The following is a 22,870-nucleotide window of genomic DNA, read 5'->3' as shown; positions in this document are numbered from 1 at the left end:
AATAAAATGGCATGTTTAAATAGATGCTTTGTTGAAGGAACTGCAGATGCTGGAAAATCGAAGGTAAACAAAAATGCTGGAGAAACTCAGCGGCTGAGGCGGCATCTATGGAGCGAAGGAGATGGCAACGTTTCGGGTCAAAACCCTTCTTAGTCTGAAGAAGAGTCGCAACCTGAAATGTTGCCTATTTCCTTCGCTCATGGATGCTGCCTCACCCGCTGAGTTTCTCCAGCATTTTTGTCTACCTTAAATAGGTGCTTAGTAAGTTCATGCGTTCATGAGCAGAATTGGGCCATTTGGCTGATTAAGTCGACTCTGCCATTCAATCATGGCTGATCTACAGTATCTTTCCCTCTCAGCCCCATTCTCCAACCTTCTCCCCATAACCCTTGACCCATACTAATCAAAAATCTGTCAATCTCTGCCTTAAGCATATCCATTGACTTGGCCTCCACAGCCATCTGTGGCAATGAATTTCATGGATTTGCCACCTGGCAAGAAATTCTTCATCTTCTTTCTGAAGATGTGTCCTTTTATTCTGAGGCTATGGCTTCTGGACCTAACCTCTCCTGCTAGTGGAAACATCTTCTCCTCTTATGCTGCCTTGGCAAGACCAGATGTGTCACACCCTAGCCACTCCTTCTCTCATCACGCAAAAAGTATAGAAATGCACACCTCCAGATTCGGGGACAGTTTCTTCCCAGCTGTTATCAGGCAGCTGAATCATTCTATCAAAACCTGAGAGCAGTGTCGCTCTCTCTCGCTCTCTCTCGCTCTCTCTCGCTCTCTCTCGCTCTCTCGCGCTCATCTGTTCACTGTAAATGGATTGATTGTAATCATGTATTGTCTTTCTGAGTGGTTAGCCCACAACAAGAAAGCTTTTCTCTGTACCTTGGTGCATGTGATACTAAACTGAATATCCACTTTATCCGGGCTTTCACTATTCAGTAAGTCTCAATGAGGTCCTCTCCCTCATCCTCCTAAACTCCTTAATAGTTTAGTTTTGAGAGGCAACATGGTGGTATATCACAGCATGGTTTGGGAACTGCTCTATCCAAGACCACAAGAAATTGCAGAGAACTGTGGACTCAGCACAGAGCATCACACAAACCAACCTCCCTTTCACTGGCTCCATTGATGCTCCATGCTGCCTTGGCAAGGCCACCAGCATAATCGAGGAAGCCCAATGACTCTTCTCCTCTCCCATCAGGCAAGAGGTACAGAAGTGTAAAAACACACGTCCAAATTCGGGGACAATTTCTTCCCGACTGTTATCGGGCAATTGAACCATCCAGCCAACAACTCGAGAGCTGTCCTTAGCCACTATTTACCTCATTGGAGGCCCTCAGACTATCTTTGATCAGACTTTACTGGACTTTATCTTGCACTAAATGTTATTCAGTGTCGAAAGAAACAGCAGATACTGGTTTAGACACAGTGGGTCTGGCAGCATCTCTGATGTTCACATTATTCCATTTATCATGTATCTGTACATTGTGGAAGGCTCAATTGTAATCATGAATAGTCTTTCCGCTGAGTGTTTAGTACCCAACAAAAGCTTTTCACTGTTCCTTGTTACACGTGACAATAAACTAAACTAAACAGGCCCTTCAGCCCATCGAGTCAAGGCTGACTATCGATCAACCGTTCATACTAGTTCTCCATTCTCCCACGTTCTCATCCACTCCCTACACACTGGGGGCAATTTACAAAGGGCCAATTACAAATCTCTGTCTTTGATGTGGGATGAAGCCGGAGCACATAGAGGAATCCCACATGGTCACATGGAAAATGTGCAAACTCTGCACAGACCGCACCCGATGTCGGGATCGTACCTGCGCCTCTGACGCTGTGAGGCAGCAACTCTATCAGTTGCGCCACTGTGCTGGATTTGACGGGCCAAAGGGCCTGCCAGCGTGCTGTTTGATAACTTTGCGCTTGTAATTTTCAGGTAAGTCGGTGGTAAACCTGACTGCCACCGACGAAGACGAGCCCAACACAATAAATACTCTGCTGGTTTATCGGATTCTGTCCCAGGAACCACTTTCCAGGTTTGGTTCATTCTTCTCCATTGATGGAAAGACCGGCGAGATCAAAACCACCAGTGATAAACTAAATCGAGAGGTACGTTGTCTTCCTTCCTACCCGGTGTTTCGGGCCGAGGGGTTGAGCGACCTCGATTACTGCCAATGCTCATCTGTACTTCTGTTTAGTTTAGAGATACAGCCCCCGCAGCCCACTTTGTCCACAACGATCAGCAATCCCCGCACCCTACTCTGTCACTAACACCGATTAGCCTACAAACCTGCACGTCTTTGGAATATGGGAGGAACCCCTAGTACCCGAAGAAAATCCACGCAGTTTGTGAGGGGAACATACAAACTCCATCCAGACAGTACCTGTAATCGGGATCGAACCCGGGTTTCTGTGCCATTGTGCTGTTGGAATAATTCCCATGAGATGCCATAGTCATACAGTGTGGAATTTGCCCACACTGACTAACATGCTCCATCTATATGAGACCCACTTACCTGTGTTTGGCCCATATCCCTCAAAACGTATCCTACCTGTTTAAATGTTTCTTAAACGTTGCGAATGTGCCTGCTGTGGGTAGCTATCAAACCGTAATTACTGTATTCGCCATAAGCAAGCAATGCTCATTAGACAAAGGAAGCAGTCAATCAAGACATGCAGTGTGGTTATATCATTTTTGCAAGCATAAACGCAAGGTCAATCACATACACTTGTTCACAGGGTTAACTATTCTGTAATTATCCATTGAGAAACGGGCTTCTTTATCTATGGTGTCTTGAAGGTAACCTTGAAGTTACAAGCTCCTCTTTTGTGTTCAGCAGACTTATTTTTGACTCTGTGGGCCACCTGTAGCAGACATGTTTGGCCCAGCTCTGAAGGGTACATTCACTGGAGTAAAGTTCGATTCCCATGGAATCAATTGCTGCCCATGTCAAACGATTTGGGGCGTTCTCCTGTGACCATGTGGGGGCTCTCCAGGTGCTCTGTTTTCCTTCAGCATTCCACAGATGTACAGGTTTCTAGGTTAATTGGCTTTGGCAAAGATTGTAAATTGTCCCTAGCATGTAGGATAGTGCTTGTGTGCGGTTATTGCTATTGGCGTGGAATTGGTGGGCCAAAGGGCCTGTTTCCACTGTATCTCTAAACTACATTACATTAGTGCACGAATGCACAATTGGATGGACCTGTCCACCAAAATGGAAGGAGAGCTCAGTTCTTTCACAATTCCCACACTACCTCTGCCATCACTGATGCTGTGAAAGACTTTGATTCTAGCAATCTCGGGGGTTATCCCAGGGGGGGGGGGGGCAATTATAATCTGCTTGCCTGTTACCAGAACACCAATCGTTCTCTCAAGACTAGAAAAATCAAGAGTAGACAGATGGTGCCGGAGAAGTTTTGGGTTGGGGTCCCTTCTTCAGACTCCAAGCCTATGTGCAATAATCTCCCATCCAAGAACTAACTGGACCTGAGCCTGCTTAGCTTCCGCGATCAGACAAGATTGGATATTCTGGTTATTATGACCAAACGTGGTGGGTAAAGCAGCAAGCAAATGGATAGATGGTGTCAGGACCCTTCTTCAAACTGATGGTGGTTGGGGGGGGGGGGGGGGGGGGGGGGGGGGGAGGGGCAGCAAGGATGCTGGAAGAGGTGAGGTAGAGGCAAAAGCTGGCAAATACATGCGAGGGGGATTGATGGTTGGACAAAGGCCAGAGCTGAAAAGACAACGTGTGAGATGAGGTTAGAAGAGGCATGAAGGGAGACTGTACACTTTGTGTCTATTCATCCCTGGCCTCAGTGCAACATCCTGCATGAAATGCTTTTATTTTCCATGCTATCCAATCAGGTCAGATAATGATTTAAATAAGTGTAATCAATTCGAACTCATACAATAGGCAGAGCAAAGGGGAAGATACAGACTGCAGAATATAGTTCTTAGCATTGTTGCACATCAGTTCCAGAGAGAAGGTCCAATGTCCACGATGGGGTAGAGGTGAATTGGACATTACCCTAACTTATGGAAGGACCATTCAGAAGTCTGACAACAGATGGGAAGAAGCTTTTCGTGAGTCTGGTGCGTGTTTTGCAAGATGGGAGTGGGGAGAAGGAATGATCGGGGTGGGACAGGATTTGGTTACGTCGGCTGCTTTTCCAAGGCAGCATGAAGTGTAGATGGTGGGGAGTCTGAGCATCCAGGTTGTTAATGGGCTGTAAGTATGGTTATGGATTGGTGGACTAAACACACTGTGCATTTCTTAAAATTTGTTATGTTTAATACACAGGAACAAAACACCTACACCCTTGATGTAGAAGTTAGAGATTTGGACGGGAAATCGTATGGATTATCCTCTAAAGGGAAGGTGGTCATCCACATCACCGATATGAATGATCACCTACCAACATTCAAAGAATCCAGAGTAAGTCCAAGAACTTTGCAAATTAATCTACAGCGCGAATGATCCCGGGGATTATTGGGTAAACATATGACGAATGTTTGTCGACACTGGGCCTGTACTCGCTGGAGTTTAGAAGGACAAGAGGGGGGGGCCGTCATTGAAACGTACTGAGTAGTGAAAGGCCTGGATAGTGTGGATGTGGAGAGGATGTTTCACTAGCGGGAGAGTTTAGGACCAGAGGTCGCATCCTCAGAATAAAAGAAAGCACTTTTAGAAAGGAGATGAGGAGAAATTTCTTTAGTCGGAGGCTGGTGAATCTGTGGAATTCATTGCCACAGGTGGCTGTGGAGGCTGTCAATGGATATTTTTAAGGTTCTTGATTAGACAATAGACAATAGGTGCAGGAGTAGGTCATTCGGCCCTTCGAGCCAGCATGTGATCATGGCTGATCATCCCCAATCAGTACCCCGTTCCAGCTTTTTCCGCATATCCCCTGACTCCGCTATCTTTAAGAGCCCTATCCAGCTCTCTTGAAAGCACCCAGAGAACCTGCTGAGGCAGAGAACTGTGAGAAGTGTTTTCTTGTCTCCGTTCTAAATGGCTTGCCCCTTATTCTTACTGTAGTACTGGTGTCGGATTATGGGGAGAAGGTAGAATGGAGTTGAGAGGCAAACATAGATCAGCCATTATTGGATGGGGGGGGGGGGGGGGGGGGGGGGAAATTGCATTCTTGAAGAATGTTAGCTAAATGTCCTCGGTCTGTGTGTGGGAATTGCTGCCAGTAGCTATCAATTTGAGGAATGATCTGAACATGAATATTTCATTTGCCTCGTGCAGTACACCATTGACGTGAAGGAGACTGTGAGCAACATCATGGTCCTCCGGATGCCTGTAGAAGACCAAGATGCGGCTGGCACCAGTGCAAGCAGAGCGGTGTTCAAAATCATCAAGGGCAATGAGAATGGCAACTTCAACATGTCTACCGATCCCAAAACTAACGAAGGTCTCTTGTACGTTGTCAAGGTAATCCAATCAAACAGTTTAAGAGGCTTACACAGAAAAGCTGGAGAAACTAGATAGGCACAGATAGGCACATGGGTATTGATGGAATGGAGGGATATGGATCACCTGCAGGCAGAGGGGAGCAGTTTAACTTGGCATCGTGTTTGCCACTCGCCTATCCTTTTAAAATCCTCATTAAAACTTGCCAAATAGTTAAAGGTCTGAATAATGAGAGAGTCTAGCACCAGAAACCATAGCCTCCGAATAAAAAGACATACCGTTAGAAATGAGATGAGGAGGATTTGCTTTAGTCAGAGGGTGGTGAATCTGTGGAATTCAATGCCACAGATTGGTGAAGGCCAAGTCAATGCATATTTGTAAGACGGCAATTGACAGATTCTGGATTAGTACGGGAGTCGGGGGTTATGGAGGGAATGGGGTTGAGGGGGAAAGATAGATCAGCCATGATTGAATGGAGGAGTAGACTGACCTAATAAGTAGAAGGACCTAATTCTGATTATTAACATGAACCTAATACAGGAATAAGCCCTTTGGCCCACAATATCTATGCTGTTGTACAAATACAGGATAAAGGGAATAACATGAATGACGTTTAGTGCAAGGCCAAGTCCAATCAAAGTTAGTCCGACATGTCACTGTGAAGTTCTTTGTTGTACAATGTATGCAAAGAGTCGCCACATAGGGCACTAACAAGATTACAAAGCAGCCAGTCCCCCAGGCTGGGTCCCTCTTTGTTCTCAGCCCTACACTGCCCCCCCCCCCCCCCCCCCCCCCCCCCCCCCCCCAAAAAAATGCCATTCTTTGTTGCCGTGCACACTGGGTGTTTCACACATCTCCTGTCTGCTCTGCTGTTTAGCCGCTGGATGCCGAGACTACCCGCTTGATGCAGTTGGACGTTGCGGTGGAGAACGAGGCGCCCCTGATCGGGAAAGCCTCTCGGCAGCAGGTGGCCAAAGTCACGGTCAACGTGCTGGATGTGGATGAAGGGCCGGAGTTTGTCCCCTCCGTCAAACACCTGTGGACGGAGGAGAATGTTCCTCTGAGCACCATCCTGGGCTCGTTCACGGCCAGAGACCCAGAGACGAAGAGCAGTGATAACATCAGGTGAGATCTTCCCTCCTCTGCATCTGAAGGCAGAATGAGACATGAACAACTGCAAGTACTGGAAACATTCGTGGAAAGCAAAGTGCTGGAGTAACTGAGGGTTGGGCAACATCCCAGGAGAATATTGATAGGTGATGTTTCATAAGTTCATAACTCGTAGGACTCATTCGGATCATTGAGTCTACTCCGCCATTCAATCCCTCAGCCCCATTTTTCTGCCCTCCATGGATGCTGCTTGACCCTCTGAGTTCATCCAGCAGTTAGTGTTTTGCTTTGGGTTCCAGCTTTTCCAGTCTCTTATGCCTCTTGTCTTACGATGTGACCAAACTAATTTAAACTCACAAGTGTCCATTGAATTTGAAGCTATAATGACCCAGTGTTGAATTGTTCCAAATCTTGTTTGATTTGTCAGGTATCGCAAGTTAACTGACCCTGCGGACTGGGTGTCCATTGATCCCAAAACGGGGCAGATCCAAACCGCTGCCATAATCGACAGGGAGTCCATGTACGTGAAACACAACAAGTACAATGTTACAGTCCTGGCCATGGAAGACAGTGAGTATTGGTCATCAGTGTCAGCACCAGGGCAATGCACCTCTGAGATTGTGAAGAGCATATGCTGTGGATGGGGCTGTGAGACGGGGGGGGGGGGGGGGGGGGGGGGGGGGGGGGGGGGGGGGGGGAAGGTTGGGGGTGGGTTGGAGGAGGAGGGGCTGTTAGCTGATGGGGAGCGGGAGCGGGGGTTGTCATGGGAAGAGGGGTGGGATGGGGGTGTGGAGGGCTTTTGGACAGGGTTGGGAGGGCTGTTGGGGGAGAGGACGGGGGTGTCTGTGGCAGAGAGGGGTGCTATGGGGGTGCATTTGTGAGGGAGAGGAATGGAGGGGGCACTCTGTGGGACGGGTGGGAACGCTGTGGACGGGATGAGGGAGGGGGATGTGGGACGGAGGGTGGCATTGTTGTGGGGAGGGAAAGGGAATGTGGCATAGGAGGAGGGGCTGTGGGGCGAGGTCTGGACTCGGTGGGATTGTTGAGAGGGGGGTGGTGGATGGTGGGGTAGGGACAAGAGATGGGGGTGTAGGGAAGGGGCTGGTGGATGGGGTGAGGGGACGTTGGGTGGGGAGTTGTGGGGGGGGACGGAGAGGGCTGTGGGACAGAGGGTGGTATTGTTGATGGACAGGAGGGTGACACTGGGGTGGGTGGGCTGAGGGACAAGTGTAATGAATGGAGCACAATGCAGCAGCAGGGAATGCTGGTAACAAGGAACTGCAGATGCTAGTTAATGCCAAAGACCAACATAAAGTGCTGGAGTGACTCAGTGGGTCAGGCAGCATCTCTGGAGAATATGGATGGGTGTCGTTTTAGGTCGGGACCCGCTTCAGGCTGATGTAGGTTTCCAACCGGCAACATCACCTATCCATATTCTCCAGAGATGCTACCTGACCCACTGAGTTTGTGTCTCTATCACTTTGTGTTCTTCACAGTGATTTACCTGTTGTGTATTGATGGGGGCTGGGGTTGCTCGGTTACCTGCAATGGTATTGCATATTCAAACCTGGCCTGTTCTCTTGTGTATATTAGAAGACCATTCGAGATCATGCACTGGGACGGTGGTGATAAACCTGCACGACGTCAATGATAACGGCCCGGTGATTTCCAATACAAACCTGCACATTTGCGAGAATGGAGACCATCACTTTGTCAATATCTCAGCCGAGGATCTCGACGCATCACCCAATGCTGCTCCCTTCACCTTCCTCTTCCCAAACGACCAACCCGAGATTAAAAAGAAGTGGGAGATATTTAACCACATGGGTACGATTTTATTGGTCTGCATTCTGGTGCTATTGGGTCGTGGTGTCATGCAGCATGGAAACGGGCCCTTCAATCTGACTCTGGGTAAAAGACTCATAGGTCGGCTAAATTACAATTAAAACACAAAGTATGTGCTATAACTCCAGGATAAAAGTTAATCTAAGAAAACCAAGCCCAAAACCAAAGCATTATTATAGTTTGGTAATCTGGTCCAATAGATGATTTCTGGTTTTATTGGTGGTGCAGCAGTAGAGTTGCTGCCTTACCAAAGAAAGATGCAAAGTACTGACATACTCAGTGGGTCACGCAGCATCTCTGGAGAAAAAGGATGGGTGACATTTCGGGTCGGAACCTTTCTTTAGACGACCTATCTGAAGAAGAGTCCCTGACCCGAAATGTCACTCATTCTTTTTTTTTTCTCTAGAGATGTTGCCCGACCCGCTGAGTTATGCCAACACTTTGTGTTGATAAATTGTATATTTATTTCTTGTTGTTTCTTGTAGTTACTGCAGTAAGTAAGCCCTTCATTGTTCCTCTATCGGCGCATATGAAAATTAAACACTCTTGACTCAACTCAACATTTCTCTCTCTCCAGGGTCCTATGCGTTCATGAAACCAAAGGGCAGTCTTATTCCTGGGCACTATAACGTTCCCATCATCATTCAGGACCAGCAACACCACGAGACCGAAGATACTCTGAAGATTGTCATTTGCGAGTGTCCTAACAGGTTGAACTGTGCTGGTAGACTCGCTTCTAAAAAGGCCGTCCTGGGTGGACTGGGCATTCTCGTTATGTTCCTGGCTGCTTTGTGTCTGCTTTGTAAGTTGCCAATTGTAGACCTTGGACGACTACCACTTTGGCCCACACATCCACATTGTAAAACATTCCTTCTAGTGAAGTGTTCAGAAGAGAATTGGAGTGTAGGGGATGAGGTCACAGATCATTCTGAACATGAATCCAAGTTAATCTAATCTCCGCTGCCTGCATGTGGTCCCTATCCCTCCGTTCCCTGCATATCCATGTACCCATCTAAAAGTCTCTTAAATGTCACTATCGTATCTGCCTCCACCAGCAATCCCTGTATACCAACTAGCAAACGGTCCTGACTTTCCATTATCTCATTGGAGACCCTTGGACTGTTTAGAAACATAAAAATTAGGTGCAGGAGTAGGCCCTTCGAGCCTGCACCGCCATTCAATATGATCATGGCTGATCATCCAACTCAGTATCCCGTACCTGCCTTCTCTCCATACTCCCTGATCCCTTTAGCCACAAGGGCCACATCTAACTCCCTCTTAAATATAGCCAATGGACTGGCCTCAACTACCTTCTGTGGCAGAGAATTCCAGAGATTCATCACTCTCGGTGTAAAAAATGTTTTTTCTCATCTCGGTCCTAAAAGATTTCCCCCTTATCCTTAAACTGTAACCCTTTGTTCTGGACTTCCCCAACATCGGGACCAATCTTCCTGCATCTAGCCTGTCCAACCCTTTAAAAATGTTGTAAGTTTCTATAAGATCCCCCCTCGGTCTTCTAAATTCTAGTGAGTACAAGCCGAGTCTATCCGGTCTTTCATCAGACTTTAATCAGACTTTACTGGACTTAATCTTGCACCAAACATTATTCTCTTTATCTTGTACACTGTGGATGGATTGATTATAATCTTGAGTCTTTCCGCTGACTAGATAACGCTCAGCAAAAAAGCTTTTCACTGTACCTCAATACATGTGACAACAATAAAGTAAAGAACTAAAACTGTTTAAAAACAAAACTTGTCCCATACTGCAAAGCTATGCCCTGTAGTTTTCACATTTCCATCCTCAGTGGAAATTCAGGGGGACATTCTTAATTCCATGCAGGTAAAAATACAGGCTCTTACAGACGGCCATTAGTCAAATTTGTCCTAAGATTAGAAAATGCGCAAAGAATATCACTCGATGATGTTCTCCAACCATAGGATTCTTGATTCCTCCAACCATCATGGAAATGGGCCCTTCAGCCCACTGAGTCCGCGCCGGCCAGCGATCACCCCGTACACTAGTTCTATCCTACACAAAGCCAATTAACCTACAGACCTGCGTAGAAAGAAACTGCGGATGCATCTGATACTGAAGTTAGACAACAAGTGCTGGAGTAACTCAACAGGTCAGACAGCATCTCAGGATAAAGGATGGGTGACGTTTCGGGTCGGGGCCTTTCTTCAGAGCCAAAACATCACCAAAGAAGCTGTCTGACCCGCTAAGTTACTCCAGCAGTTCATGTCTCTCCAACCTAGAAACTTGTGCGTCTTTGTTAGGTGGGAGGAAATCCACGCAGTCACGGGGGGAATGTACAAACTCTGCACAGACGACACCTGTAGTAGAGATCAAACCTGGGGATATGGCAGTGTGAGGAAGCAACTCTACTGCTGCCATCTTCTGTTGAGTTAGATGGATGGCATGCTTTACACATGAATGAATGTACCAACAATCCTTCATTATTATTCTTCACAGGTTTGCTCTTGGCTGCATTCGCCTTGTATTGTGGTGGAGATGGTAAGAAAAAGGTTCCCGTGAATTCTCAAGGCCAATATCATCAGACTCTTATTGTGTCCAATGAAGAGGGTGGTGGACAGCAAGATATGGTAGGTTTTGTCCAATCCTGCACCTTGCGCCAGACTTCTTGAACTTTACTTTGGAATATTACCTTGTGGGCTTGGTGTGGTAACAGGCCCTTCCTAGAGTGAAGATATCAAATACCAGTGGGCATATCTCTGAAGTGAGAAAGGCAATGTTTAAAGGTGATGTGTGGGGCTAGTCTTTTACACGGAGGTGGCGAGTAGCTGGGATATGCTACCAGGGGTGGTGGAGGCAGACATGACAGTTGCATTTAAGAAATTTGGACAGGAAATGGAGGGATGTGGATTATGTGCAGGCAGCTAAGAGCTGGTCTTGGAATCGTGTTCGGCACAGACATTGTGGGCCGAAGGGGCTGTCGTGCTGTTCCGTGTTCTAAATACCAAAGAAAATATCACGAAACCATTTCGGAATGATGAAAGATCTGTGTGATGAACTGGGCTGTACTGACAACTCTCTGCAATTTCTTGCGATCTTAGGGCAGAGCCGTTCCCGAGCCATGCTGTAATACAACGAGAGGTTCTGCGTATGTTTTCCATGGTGCATGTGTATCGTGTTTCCATTGAGATTTGCGTTCGGGCAATAGGAAGATTCCCATGTCCTCCAGAGATGCTGCCTGACCTGCTGAGTTACTCCAGCACTTTATGTCTATCTTTGGAATAGACCAGCATCTGCAGTTCTGTTTTATCACATAGTGAATTCTGTGATTTCTTTTGCAGAACCTCTCGTCATTGGATGTCCCCGTGAATCATGGTGAAAACATGGGTCAAATGCATGGCACGTTGGGCCTGGGTACCGGGAGTGGAGTCAAACAAACATTAGGCAGCTTCGGAGGTGCTAGGACTGAGGTGGACATGGGTCAACAGATGGTGAATGGGTCCAGTGGTGCTTTTTATGATGAGAATGGTACATTGATAGTGGATCGCACCCTCTATGTTGATGGTGGGAGCATCGTGGACGACGACTACACAATGGGAAGTCGGAAGAGTCATGGCCTGATGGAGCTCCTTCGCTCGCAAGTTGACCAGGTGAGTTTTTCCAAAATGCTGGTTTACCACCAGAGATGCTACATGCTAAAGGGGCATCACAGTGGCGCAGCAGTGGAGTTGCTGCCTCGCTGTACCAGAGTCCCAGCTTCCGTCCTGACTGTGGGTGCTGTCTGTATGCGGTTTGCACGTTCGTTCTGAGACTGCGTGGGCTTTCTCTGGGTGCTCCGGTTCCTCCCACACTCCAACGACGTGCAAGTTTGTAGGCTAATTGACTTTGGTAAATTGTCCCTATTGTGTTGGATAGAACTAATGGGGATCGCTGGTCGGCGCGGTTCGGTTGGCCAAAGGGCCTGTTTTCATGCTGTATCTCTAAATTAAACTTCAAAAAACTGTGCTGAAGTAACTCGGCATGTCGAGAAACATCTCTGGAGAACCCGGATGAGTGATGTTTTGGGTCAGAGTATGAAAAATGGTCTTTATGCTTAATTTGAGTGTATATTGTGTTGTAACATGTTGCCAAGTGCCCTTGACCCATTTGGTCTGATCCTTTAAGATCCTTGTCGTGATTCTTGTTTCTGATCCTTCCCCCCCCTCCACTAGTTGTAAGGTTGTAGAATTGGGAAACGGCCCCTTCAAGCCAACCATTGGTCACCCGTTCACACTAGTTCTATGTAATACCATTTTCACATCCACTCTCTACTTGGGGCAATTTTACAAAGGCCAATTAACCTACAAATCCACCCATTTTTATGATTAATAAGGGGAAGGCCATTTAGGACAAGATGAGGAAAACCCTTTTTCACCCAGGGAGTTGTGAAGGTAGTGGAGGCTAATTCACTGGATGTTTTCAAGAGTTAGGTTTAGCTCTTAGGGCTATGGGAATCGAGGGATATGGGGGAAAAAGCCGGAATAGGATACGGATTTTAGTTTGAAGAAGAGTCTCAACCCGAAAGGCCACCCATTCCTTCTCTTCAGAGATGCTGTCTGTCCCGCTGAGTTACCAGCATTTTGTGTCTACCTACTGATTTTGGATGATCAGCCATGATCATATTGAATGATGGTGCTGGCTAGAAGGGCTGAATGGCTTACTCCTACACCTATTTTCTATTACTGTGGGAGGAAACCGGAGCACCTGCAGGAAACCCATGTTGTCATAGGAAGAACACGCAAACTCCACCAGCAATGACACATACACTAACTCTATTCTGCACACTTGAGATACATTTATAGAAGCCAATTAACCTAGAAACCTGTGGAAACAAAGAACTGCAGATGCTGGTTTATAACAAAGTGCTGGAGTAACACACTTGGTCAGGCAGCATCTCTGTAGAACACGGATACGGTAGGTGATGCTTCACGTTTCCGGACACATAATGTCTTATATTCATGCTCTCCAGAGATGCTAACTGACCTGCTGAGTTACTCCAGCACTTTGTGTATAACCTGCAAACCTGCCATCTTTGGAGTGAGGGAGGAAACTGGAGCACCCGGAGAAAACCCACGTGGTCACGGGCAGAACATGCAAACGCCGTGCAGACAGCACTCAAGATCAGTCTCTGTCGCTGTGAGGCATCAACTCTACTGCTGAGCCACCTGTGAAAGAACAAAAAATGTGTTTGAAGTTGCAGGGAGAGCAAGACGGGGACAGGTGAAGGGGTTCCTGTGTTTGCTAAGGGATTTGCAGATTTGTAATTGGTGGTTTGCTTTTGCCTCCAGGTTTACGAGAATGAACAGGATGATCAAGAGATGCCGTTTGAATACGTGCGTGGGTACCCACATGATGGGGAGAATTCGGTCCAAGGGTCTGTTGGTTATGACCGTGATATGATGGACCTTGACCGAGTGGACTATATGAACGGAGTGGGAGCCAAGTTCGGTACATTGACCAACATCTCACTGAAGAAATAGTGGACATGTGATCCTCGACTGCGTTACATTGTAAAAAATCTTTGGAGCGTTACTTGGGAAGTTTGGTGCAAGTGGATAGAACATAGAACAGTACAGCACAGGAGCAGGCCCCTTCACACCAGTGTCGTACTGAACATGATGCCAAGACCAGCCTGTACCCAATCCACATCCCTCTATTCCCTGCATTTCCATGTGCCTAACCAAGAGTCTCTTAAATGCCACTAACGTATCTGCCAACACCCCTGGCAGCGTATTCCAGGCACCCGTCACCTCCTGTTTTTAAAACAAATGTATATACTTACCCTGCACATCTGCTCTAAACTTTTCCTCTCACCTTAAAGCTATGCCCTCTGGTCAATGATATTTCCATCCTGGGAAAAGGGCTTTGACTCTACCATATCGATGAGTCTGATCATTTATGCTTCTATATGGTCTCCCACATTCGCCAGCATTGCAGCAAGGGTCAGTTTAAGGTGATGGGTTCAAAGTCTGACATAATGAAAACATTTTTTGTCACCCAGAGAGTGGTTAGAATCTTCATGCAGACTATTTGCAAGCCTAGGTGTTGTCAGGATTCCTTCCACTCCTTCACTGTAGTCAACTAGAATTATTCAATCACTGGTAATGTGCTTTATATATTTAAAAAAAAAAAAAAAAAAAAAAAAAAAAAAAAATTCCTACAACAATGATGCACGCATCCCTCAATTATATTCTTGACTGTTGCGAAATAAGATAGACACACAATGCTGGAGGAACTCAGTGGCTCAGGCAGCATCTCTGGAGAAAATGGATAGGTGACCTTTTGGGTCTGGGCACCCCTTCAGATTTGAATAAAAAGGACATGCAAGGAGATGTCAAGGAGAAAAATGAGATGACATTGAAAGGAGATGAGGAGGAATTTCTTCAGTCGGAGGGTGGTGAATCTGGAATTAATTGCCATTGACGACTGTGAATGGATATTTCTTCGGCAGAAATTTGACAGATTCTTGATTAGTAAGGGTGTTGTGGGGGGGGGTGTGTGTTAGGGGGAGAAGGCAGGAGAATGAAGTTTTGAGGGAGAGATAGATCAGCCATGATTGAATGGCAGTGAACTTCATGGGTCGAATGGCCTAATACTGCCTCTAGAAACATCACCTTTTCTCCAGAGATGTTGCCTGACCCAGTTACTCCAGCATTTTGTATCTACCATTGGTGTAAACCAGCAATTGCAGTTTATTTTTGTTACAGTGCAAAAGGAGGCTTGGTACACTTCAGTTTGAATTTACAAAATATATCTTAAGTTGTAAAACTATTGTAAAATATTATTCCTGTCAGGAATTCTTCATGGGGACGCAAGGCAAGGCTCAATTGCTTGCCCTGTTTCCTTGGAATGTAAGAGGCTTATTCATTGTATAAAGTTACAAGGGAAATGGGTAATATTTGATAGTGACTAACTTATCAATATCATAGACTTAGTTCTGCCTCACAGCGCAAGAGACCTGGGTTCAATACTGATTATTAGTAATAGTTTTACATGCCTAAACTGAGTTTATGTCAATAACCCCAATTGTATTTTTAGTATTGACTGATTGAAAATGCAGTTTGGAAACGGGCCCTTCATTCCACTGATCATTGATCACCCATTCCCACTAGTTCTATACTATCCCACATTCTCATCCACTCCCAACACAAGGGGAAATTTGCAGAGGCCGATTAAGCTCCAAACCCACACGCCTTTAGGGTGTGGGAGGAATCTGTAGCACCCAGATGAAACCTACGTGGCCACAGGGAGAACGGGGTTGAGAGGGAAAGATAAATCAGCCATGATTGAACGGCCGAGTAGAGTCGATGCGTCAAATGGTCTAATTCTGCTCCAATAACTATAGCTGTAAATTCCACACAGACAGCACCAGATATCAGGATCGTATCCAGGATTTATGATGCTATGAAGCAGCTGCGCTTCTGAGCCACTCGTGCAAATATTGTGATGCTTTTTCTACAGTTTTTATTTGGTCTATTTGGGGTTCAGGATGAAGAGTGGGTAATGAGGGGTGGAGACACTGCTGGTGCCACCTGCTGGCGGCTCAGTGAGTCCATGTCGGGTGAGATGCTGTGTTTGTTGAACTTTCCTACATGCAGGGCCTGGATAGAGTGAATGTGAAGAGGCAGTTTCCACTGTGGGAGAGTCTAGGGCGGAGGGCACAACCTCCGAGCAAAAGTACGTACCTTTAGGAAAAAAAGTGAGGAGGAATTTCTTTAGTCGGAGGTTGGTGAATCTGCGGAATTCATTGCCATAAACAGCAGCAGAGGCCAAGTCATTGGGTATTTTTATGGCGGAGATTGACAGATACTTGATTAGTACAGGTTGGGGGTTATGATCAGCCTTGATTGAATGGTGTAGACCTTGTGGGCCAAATGGCCTAGTTCTGCTCCTATAACTTGTGCATTCACCAGGAACACTGATCTGTAGGTCCATGTGGCTGTGGGATCTCTCCCACTCCCACTCCCATTCCCAAACGCGCAGGGTCTGTGATCATCCAGTGGGGTTTAGTGTTTACAGAGGGATGCACCCGAATGTATACTTGTTCTCAAAGTGGATGCCTCTGTCTCATTTGTATCAACTATCCTGAGCAGGTGGTGCTGAGTTCCTCCAGTACTTTGCTTTTTCTGCTTAAGATTCCAACATCTGCAGTTCCTTGTGCTGAGGCTCTATAAGTTGTGGTGGGGCCACAATTGGAACATTGTAAGCAGTTTTGGGCCCCAGATCTGAGAAAGGATGTTGTGGCGTTGGAGAGAGACCGGAGGAGGCTTATGAGAATGATCCCGGGGATGACTGGGTGAATGAATGAGGAACGTTTGACGGCTCTGGACCTGTATTCGGGTTCATGCATAAAGACTCGGGAACACCTTCTTCCCCTCTGTTTTCAGAAATGTCCTGTAAGCTGGCGTATTGTCCGATTCTGCACCCTGTATCTTCCCCTTTGCTCTGACTGTCATACTTGCGTTTGGCTCGATTGTGATTATGGTATATCTAATCTGTTTGGATAGCATGCAAAACAAAGCTTTTCACTGTATCTCCGTACACGTGACAATAATAAAATTAAACCTAAAGCCAATGAATGTAGTCATCTGTATTTCCGATTGTAACTTGCATATGCTTTTAGTGTGTGCTCTTCTTGAAAAACAAGGCAAATACTTTTTGTGCTTCTGTGGTTTACTTTGCGATGAATAACGGCAAACTACTTAATGTGAGGTTTATTTCTTATAGTGCATAAGGTGGTACGAATTGTTATATTATCTGAATTGCTTATTGAAAGTATTATTAAACAGGGGATTGGATAAGGGGGGAGGGGGGGTTTACATGGCTACTTTGAACAAATGGAGAAGAATAAATGGATTGCTTTACAGTGAACTAGCATAGACTGCAGGCTGAATGGCCTCCTTTATACATTGCCAGGTACTTTAAACTTTGTGCAAACTTTCTGTGGTAGCTCTGGTTATTACAATGTCATTCTAATGCTATGTTAGTTCACAATGACGTTCATCTCGATGGAATAGGTATTTAATGTTTTGCATATTGAAATAAAATTGTCCTTGCACATAGGATTCTTTGCATGAGCTGTGGTCTATGCTGTGTATTTTTAAACACTAAATTGGTTTATGGAACATAGTACAGCATGAGAACAGGCCTTTTGGCCCCCAGGGTGTGGACTAAACATGATGCCAAGACCAGATCTTATCTGGCTGCATGCGATCCATATCCCTCCATTCCCTGCATATCTAAGTGCCTATCCAAAGTCTTTGATGCTACTGTCGTATCTGCCTCCACCGCAACCCCTGCAAACTCCTCGCAGGCAGCACTGGAGGTCGGGATCAAACCTGGGTCACAGGTTCTGGGCCGTAGCAGTTCTACCAGTTGTAACTTCGTGCTGCCCACTGCATATCTGCAGATAAAAATTATTCACTACGTTTGTGGCTGATTTTCCATCTTAATTGCATGGATGGGGGTGGGGGGGTTAGCTACAGAGGTTAGGCAGACTTGGATTGTTTTCCCTGGAATACCATGTCAGTGTAGGCAAGTTGGGTCGAAGGGCCTGTTTCCACGCTGTATGACTTTTTGACCCTATCTGACCTTGCAGTTGTCAGACTCCTGTACCATCTTCCCGATGGCAAGAGTGAAAAGAGAGCACGGCCAGGCTAGTGTGGGTCTCTGATGATGCTGGCTGCCATTTTGTAGATCCCTTTGATGGTGGGGAGGTCAGAACCTGTGATGGACCGGGCAGTATTCACCACTTTTTGTAACCTGCTTCGCTCCTGGGCGTTTGGGTGGCTGAACCAGGCCATGATACAACCAATTAATATACACTCTACTGCAGAGTGACGAGTGGAGAATAAGTAGGAAAATCTGAACGGTCCTTCCATAAGCCAGGGTACTGTCCAATTCGCCTCTACCCCATTGCAGACGTTGGACTTTGTCTCTAGAACTGATGCACTACAATGCTGAGAACTATATTCTGCACTCTGTATCTTCCCCTTTGTTCTACCTATTGTACTTGAGTTTAGCTTGAGTTTTATTTATCTACGGTATCATCTGATCTGTTTGGATAGCATGCAAAACAAAGCTTTTCATGTGACAATAAACTTCAACCTAAACTTAATGGAATCTTGTGTCACAAGAATCTTGGGCCCCAAATTAAGGCCCATAGTAAGGCGAAGAGAAATCAAAATGCAGATTATTATCTAAATTAAGAGATTGCAAATGTATGGAGTACGGGCAGCTCTACCTGTCTGTGCATGAGTTCTCAAAGGGATGAGGCAGGTGCTGCTGCAAGTAGTTAAGTAAGTGAAACCACTTGGAAACAGGCCCTTCAGTCCAATGAGTCCATACCGACCACAGATGACAAGCACACTAGTTCTATCCTACACACTATGGACAAATTACAGAAGCTGTCAACCAAAAAAAGGAATCGAAGTGCTGGAGTAACTCAACGGGTCGGGCAGCATCTCTGGAGAACATGGTTAGGTGATGTTTTGGGTCGGGGCCCTTTTTCACAGTGATTAAATTCTCTAAATATGCTATCTGACCCGCTGAGTTACTCCAGCACTTTATGTCTTTTTTAAGACTTTAGAGATACAGCATGGGAGCGGGCCCTTCTTCCCACTGAGTCTGCACTGACATGTGATCCCCATACACCACTATCCTACACACTAGGGACAAGTTCCAATGTTACCAAAGACAATTAACTCTCAAACCTGTACGTCTTTGGAATGTGGGAGGAACTCTGAGCACCCGGAGAAAACACACATGGTCACAGAGAACATGCAAACTCTCTACAGAGAGCACCCAATTTCTGGATTGAACTCGGGGTCTCGACACTGAGGCAGCAACTCTATCGCTGTGCCATTGTGATTCTTAGCTAGAACTAGGAAAGGATATTTTCAGCAATGGGAGAGTCTCGGACCAAGAGCATAGTCTCGGAGTAACTGGACATATCTTTGGCATGGAGATGAGCAGGAATTTGTTTACCCAAAGGGTGATGAATCTGTGGAATTCATTGCCATAGGCAACTGGAGGCCAATTCATTGGGTATTTTTAAAGTGGAGATTGATAGGATCTTGATCATTGCGGGTGTCAAAGGTTATGGGGAGAAAGCAGCAGAATGGGGTTGAGAGGGAAAAATAGATCATCCATGATGGAACTGAATAGCCTAATTCTGCTCCGATGTCATACAAAGCTAAATTCCAAGTCAGCTGGGGCCTACATTACCATTTGCATGTCTCACGGCAGAAACTTGTTTGACAGGCTATCGCACAAAAGCAAATGGAGTGATGGCACAGTGGCCCAGCGGTACAATGTTGCTGCCTCACAGAGCCAGAGATCCAGGTTCGATCCTGACAACAACCCCGACTTCGATCATGCTATCTGTATAGAGTTTGTACATGCTCCCTTTGGTCGTGTGAGTTTTTCTTCGGGTGCTCTGATTTCTTCCTACTTTCCAAAGGTTAATTGGCTTTTGTAAATTGTAAATTGTGCCTAGTGTGTAGGATAGTGCTGGTGTATGGTGGGATTGCTGGTGGGTGCAGACTCAGTGGGCCAAAGGGCTTGTTTCCATGCTGCATCTCTTTATTTAAAAAAAAAAAAAAAAAAGTCGCTCCCTTTGAACCAAGGCCAAGTTATTGCTGGGTGCGGCCCTGAATCAGCACTGCAGTCGTTCACCTTTGGTGTTGATTGATGGTCCCTGCTAATGTTGACAATAAAACAGAGAAAGCTGCTCCCAAGTGTGGAAATACCTTCAGGTATCAATAGACAATAGGTGCAGGAGTAGGCCAATCGGCCCTTTGAGACAACACCGCCATTCACTATGATCATGGCTGATCATCCACAATCAGTACCCCGTTCCTGCCTTCTCCCCATATCCCTTGACTCTGCTATCTTTAAGAACTCTATCTAACTCGATGAAATCATCCAGAGAATTGGCCTCCACTGCCTTCTGAGGCAGAGAATTCCACAGATTCACAACTATCTGGGTGAAAACGTTTTTTCTCATCTCTGTTCTAAATGGCCTGCCCCTTATTCTTAACCTGTGACCCTGCTTCTGGACTCCCCCAACATCGGGAACATGTTTTTTGCCTCTAGTGCGTTCAATCCTTTAATAATCTTCTGTTTCAATAAGATCCCTTCTCATCCTTCTAAATTCCAGTGTATACAAGCCCAGTCGCTCCATTCTTTCAACATATGACAATCCAGCCATCCCTGGAATTAACCTTGTGAACCTATGCTGCACTTCCTCAATAGCAAGAACGTCCTTCCTCAAATTTGGAGACCAAAACTGCACACAATACTCCAGGTGTGGTCTCACTACCGCCCTGTGCAACTGTCGAAGGACCTCTTTGCTCCGATACTCAACACCTGTTGTTATGAAGGCCAACATGCCATTAGCTTTCTTCACTGCCTGCTTACTTTCAGTGACTGATGAACAAGGACACCCAGATCTCGTTATACTTCCCCTTTTCCTAACTTGACACCATTCAGATAGTAATCTGCCTTCCTGTTCTTGCCACCAAATGAGGAGGTGATGAGGAATATTTCCAAGTGTACTCGGCGTTTAATGTTCTGAACATGCTGGGTGTGGAAAGGATGTTTCCTTTCAGGAAAAAGGCTGGGGTTTGTCTGGAATAGGATCGCAGTGTCAGCATGTGGGGTACTACACTTGGAACACAGCACAGCCTAGTCTGCTCAACCTCTCCATATAGCTCAGGCCCTCGAGTCCTGGCAACTCCCTGGTAAATCCTCTCTGGACCCTTTCAAGCTTGACAACATCAATCCTATAGAAACTCAAAATTCTTAAGGGGTTCGGAGATTGTTCCTGGGGAAGTCAACAAGGGGTCACCTGGATAAGGGGGATCCTCTCTGGAGAAGAACTTTTTTCAACAGCTCTGGAACACAGAGGGTAGTTGAGGCCAGTTCATTGGCTATATTTAAGCATGTTAGATGTGGCCCTTGTGGACATGATCTAAAGAAGGCAGGTACGGGATACTGAGTTGGATGATCAGCCATGATCATATTGACTGGCGGTGCAGGCTCGAAGGGCCGAATGGCCTACTCCTGCACCTAATTTCTATGTTCTATGTTTCTATAACATGTTGCCCAAAATTGAACACAACAGTCTAAATGGCCTCTTGTTTAACTGCAACATGACCTCCCAACTTCTATACTCCATACTCTGACTGATGATGGCCAATGTGCTGATAGCTTGTTTGACCACTCGAGCGACCTATGATAATGTTTTTGTGGTTGGCTCCCTCCTTCACATTACATCCCTGCTTCTGGCCTCACAGTTCATGCCTCTTCTCTCTTTATTTCTCACCCTTTTGTCTCCTTCTCATCTCTGTCAACCCATCTCTCAACCGCCCTCACCTGTATCCAAATATCACTTGCCCCGGCTTTGTCCCGCCCTCACCTCCCTCTTCCAGCTTTCTGCCCCCTTCAGTCTGAAGAAGGGTCCAGACCCAAAACGACACCTAACTGTGTTCTCCAGAGATGCTGCCTGAGCCACTGAGTTACTCCAGCACTTTGCATTCTATTGCAGGCAGTGCGCTGGGAAAGTCCACACCAAGACTCAAAACTAATAGAAACTTTAGCCGGTGAGTCAACCAGCATCGGTGGTGATGCCAACTCTTGGTTAATCCCAGGGCGTTGACTAGCTTCTGCAAAGGAAAGAGTTTTATTTTGAAAACAACTGCCCTGGCAACTGTCCATCTTGCTTATGGCGTGCACAGCCTAAAGTTGTAGGACAACTAGTTCTACTTGATCTTATTTGATTGTGCACACCAGGTTGATTGTATTAGTCGAAACAGGGCGGACCACGTGCAGGTTGCAATCTTCCACCCCAACAGTCCTTCAGGACCTAAGGACTGGGCAGGCGAACTTCCCCATCCCACCACCATCTAGAGAGCAGTCCTGACCTACCATCTACCTCATTGGAGACCCTCAGACTATCTTTGATCGGACTTTGCTCCACTTTATTCACGCTCTTCCCTTTATCCTGTATCTGTACACTGTGAACGGCTCGATTGTAATCATTTTTAGTCTTTCCACCGACTGGTTAGCACGCAACAAAAGCTTTTCTCTGTACCTCGGTACACGTGACAATAAACTAAACTAAACTAAGGAACTGGGAAACTACCCTGGACGCCCTCTCATTTTACTCCTACCGTTGGGACGAAGGTACAGGAGTCTGAAAACCATGAGTGTTTCAAGCAATTTCCACTTTGCAAGGAAGTCATTCAAAACCCTAAATCAATGGCCCCTGCTTTTCCCTAGGAAGGCAGGACACAGGAGATTCCTAACCGGATCTTGCAGATGAGACCAACTTATGGACAAGTGGTGGTCTTCATAATTTTGGTCAACAATGAATCACCTGGTCTCATGTTGCCCTTCTTACAGAGTCAACAGGGAGATCCCCGAGTGGTGGCACCATCGAGTGTGGCAGCCTCACCAGCAGCTGT

The 22,870-nt window shown here is 46.2% G+C and overlaps 1 protein-coding gene across 1 annotated transcript in view; it reads left to right on the top strand.

The window, feature by feature from the left end:
* Positions 1-17,479, top strand: part of LOC129696422 (desmocollin-3-like) — a 34,976-nt gene extending 17,497 nt beyond the window's left edge. The window contains exons 7-16 of the mRNA XM_055634303.1: positions 1,952-2,124; positions 4,317-4,451; positions 5,268-5,453; positions 6,310-6,557; positions 6,970-7,112; positions 8,136-8,369; positions 8,965-9,189; positions 10,863-10,993; positions 11,705-12,013; positions 13,691-17,479. Of these exons, the coding sequence (XP_055490278.1) occupies positions 1,952-2,124; positions 4,317-4,451; positions 5,268-5,453; positions 6,310-6,557; positions 6,970-7,112; positions 8,136-8,369; positions 8,965-9,189; positions 10,863-10,993; positions 11,705-12,013; positions 13,691-13,882 (1,976 nt within the window). The 3' untranslated portion in view covers positions 13,883-17,479. The remainder of the gene's footprint in view (positions 1-1,951; positions 2,125-4,316; positions 4,452-5,267; positions 5,454-6,309; positions 6,558-6,969; positions 7,113-8,135; positions 8,370-8,964; positions 9,190-10,862; positions 10,994-11,704; positions 12,014-13,690) is intronic.
* Positions 17,480-22,870: the final 5,391 nt, after the last annotated feature.

Source organism: Leucoraja erinacea, chromosome 4, assembly GCF_028641065.1.
Source record: "Leucoraja erinacea ecotype New England chromosome 4, Leri_hhj_1, whole genome shotgun sequence".
NCBI classification, from domain to species: domain Eukaryota; kingdom Metazoa; phylum Chordata; class Chondrichthyes; order Rajiformes; family Rajidae; genus Leucoraja; species Leucoraja erinaceus.
This window is presented reverse-complemented; position numbering and strand designations above follow the sequence as displayed.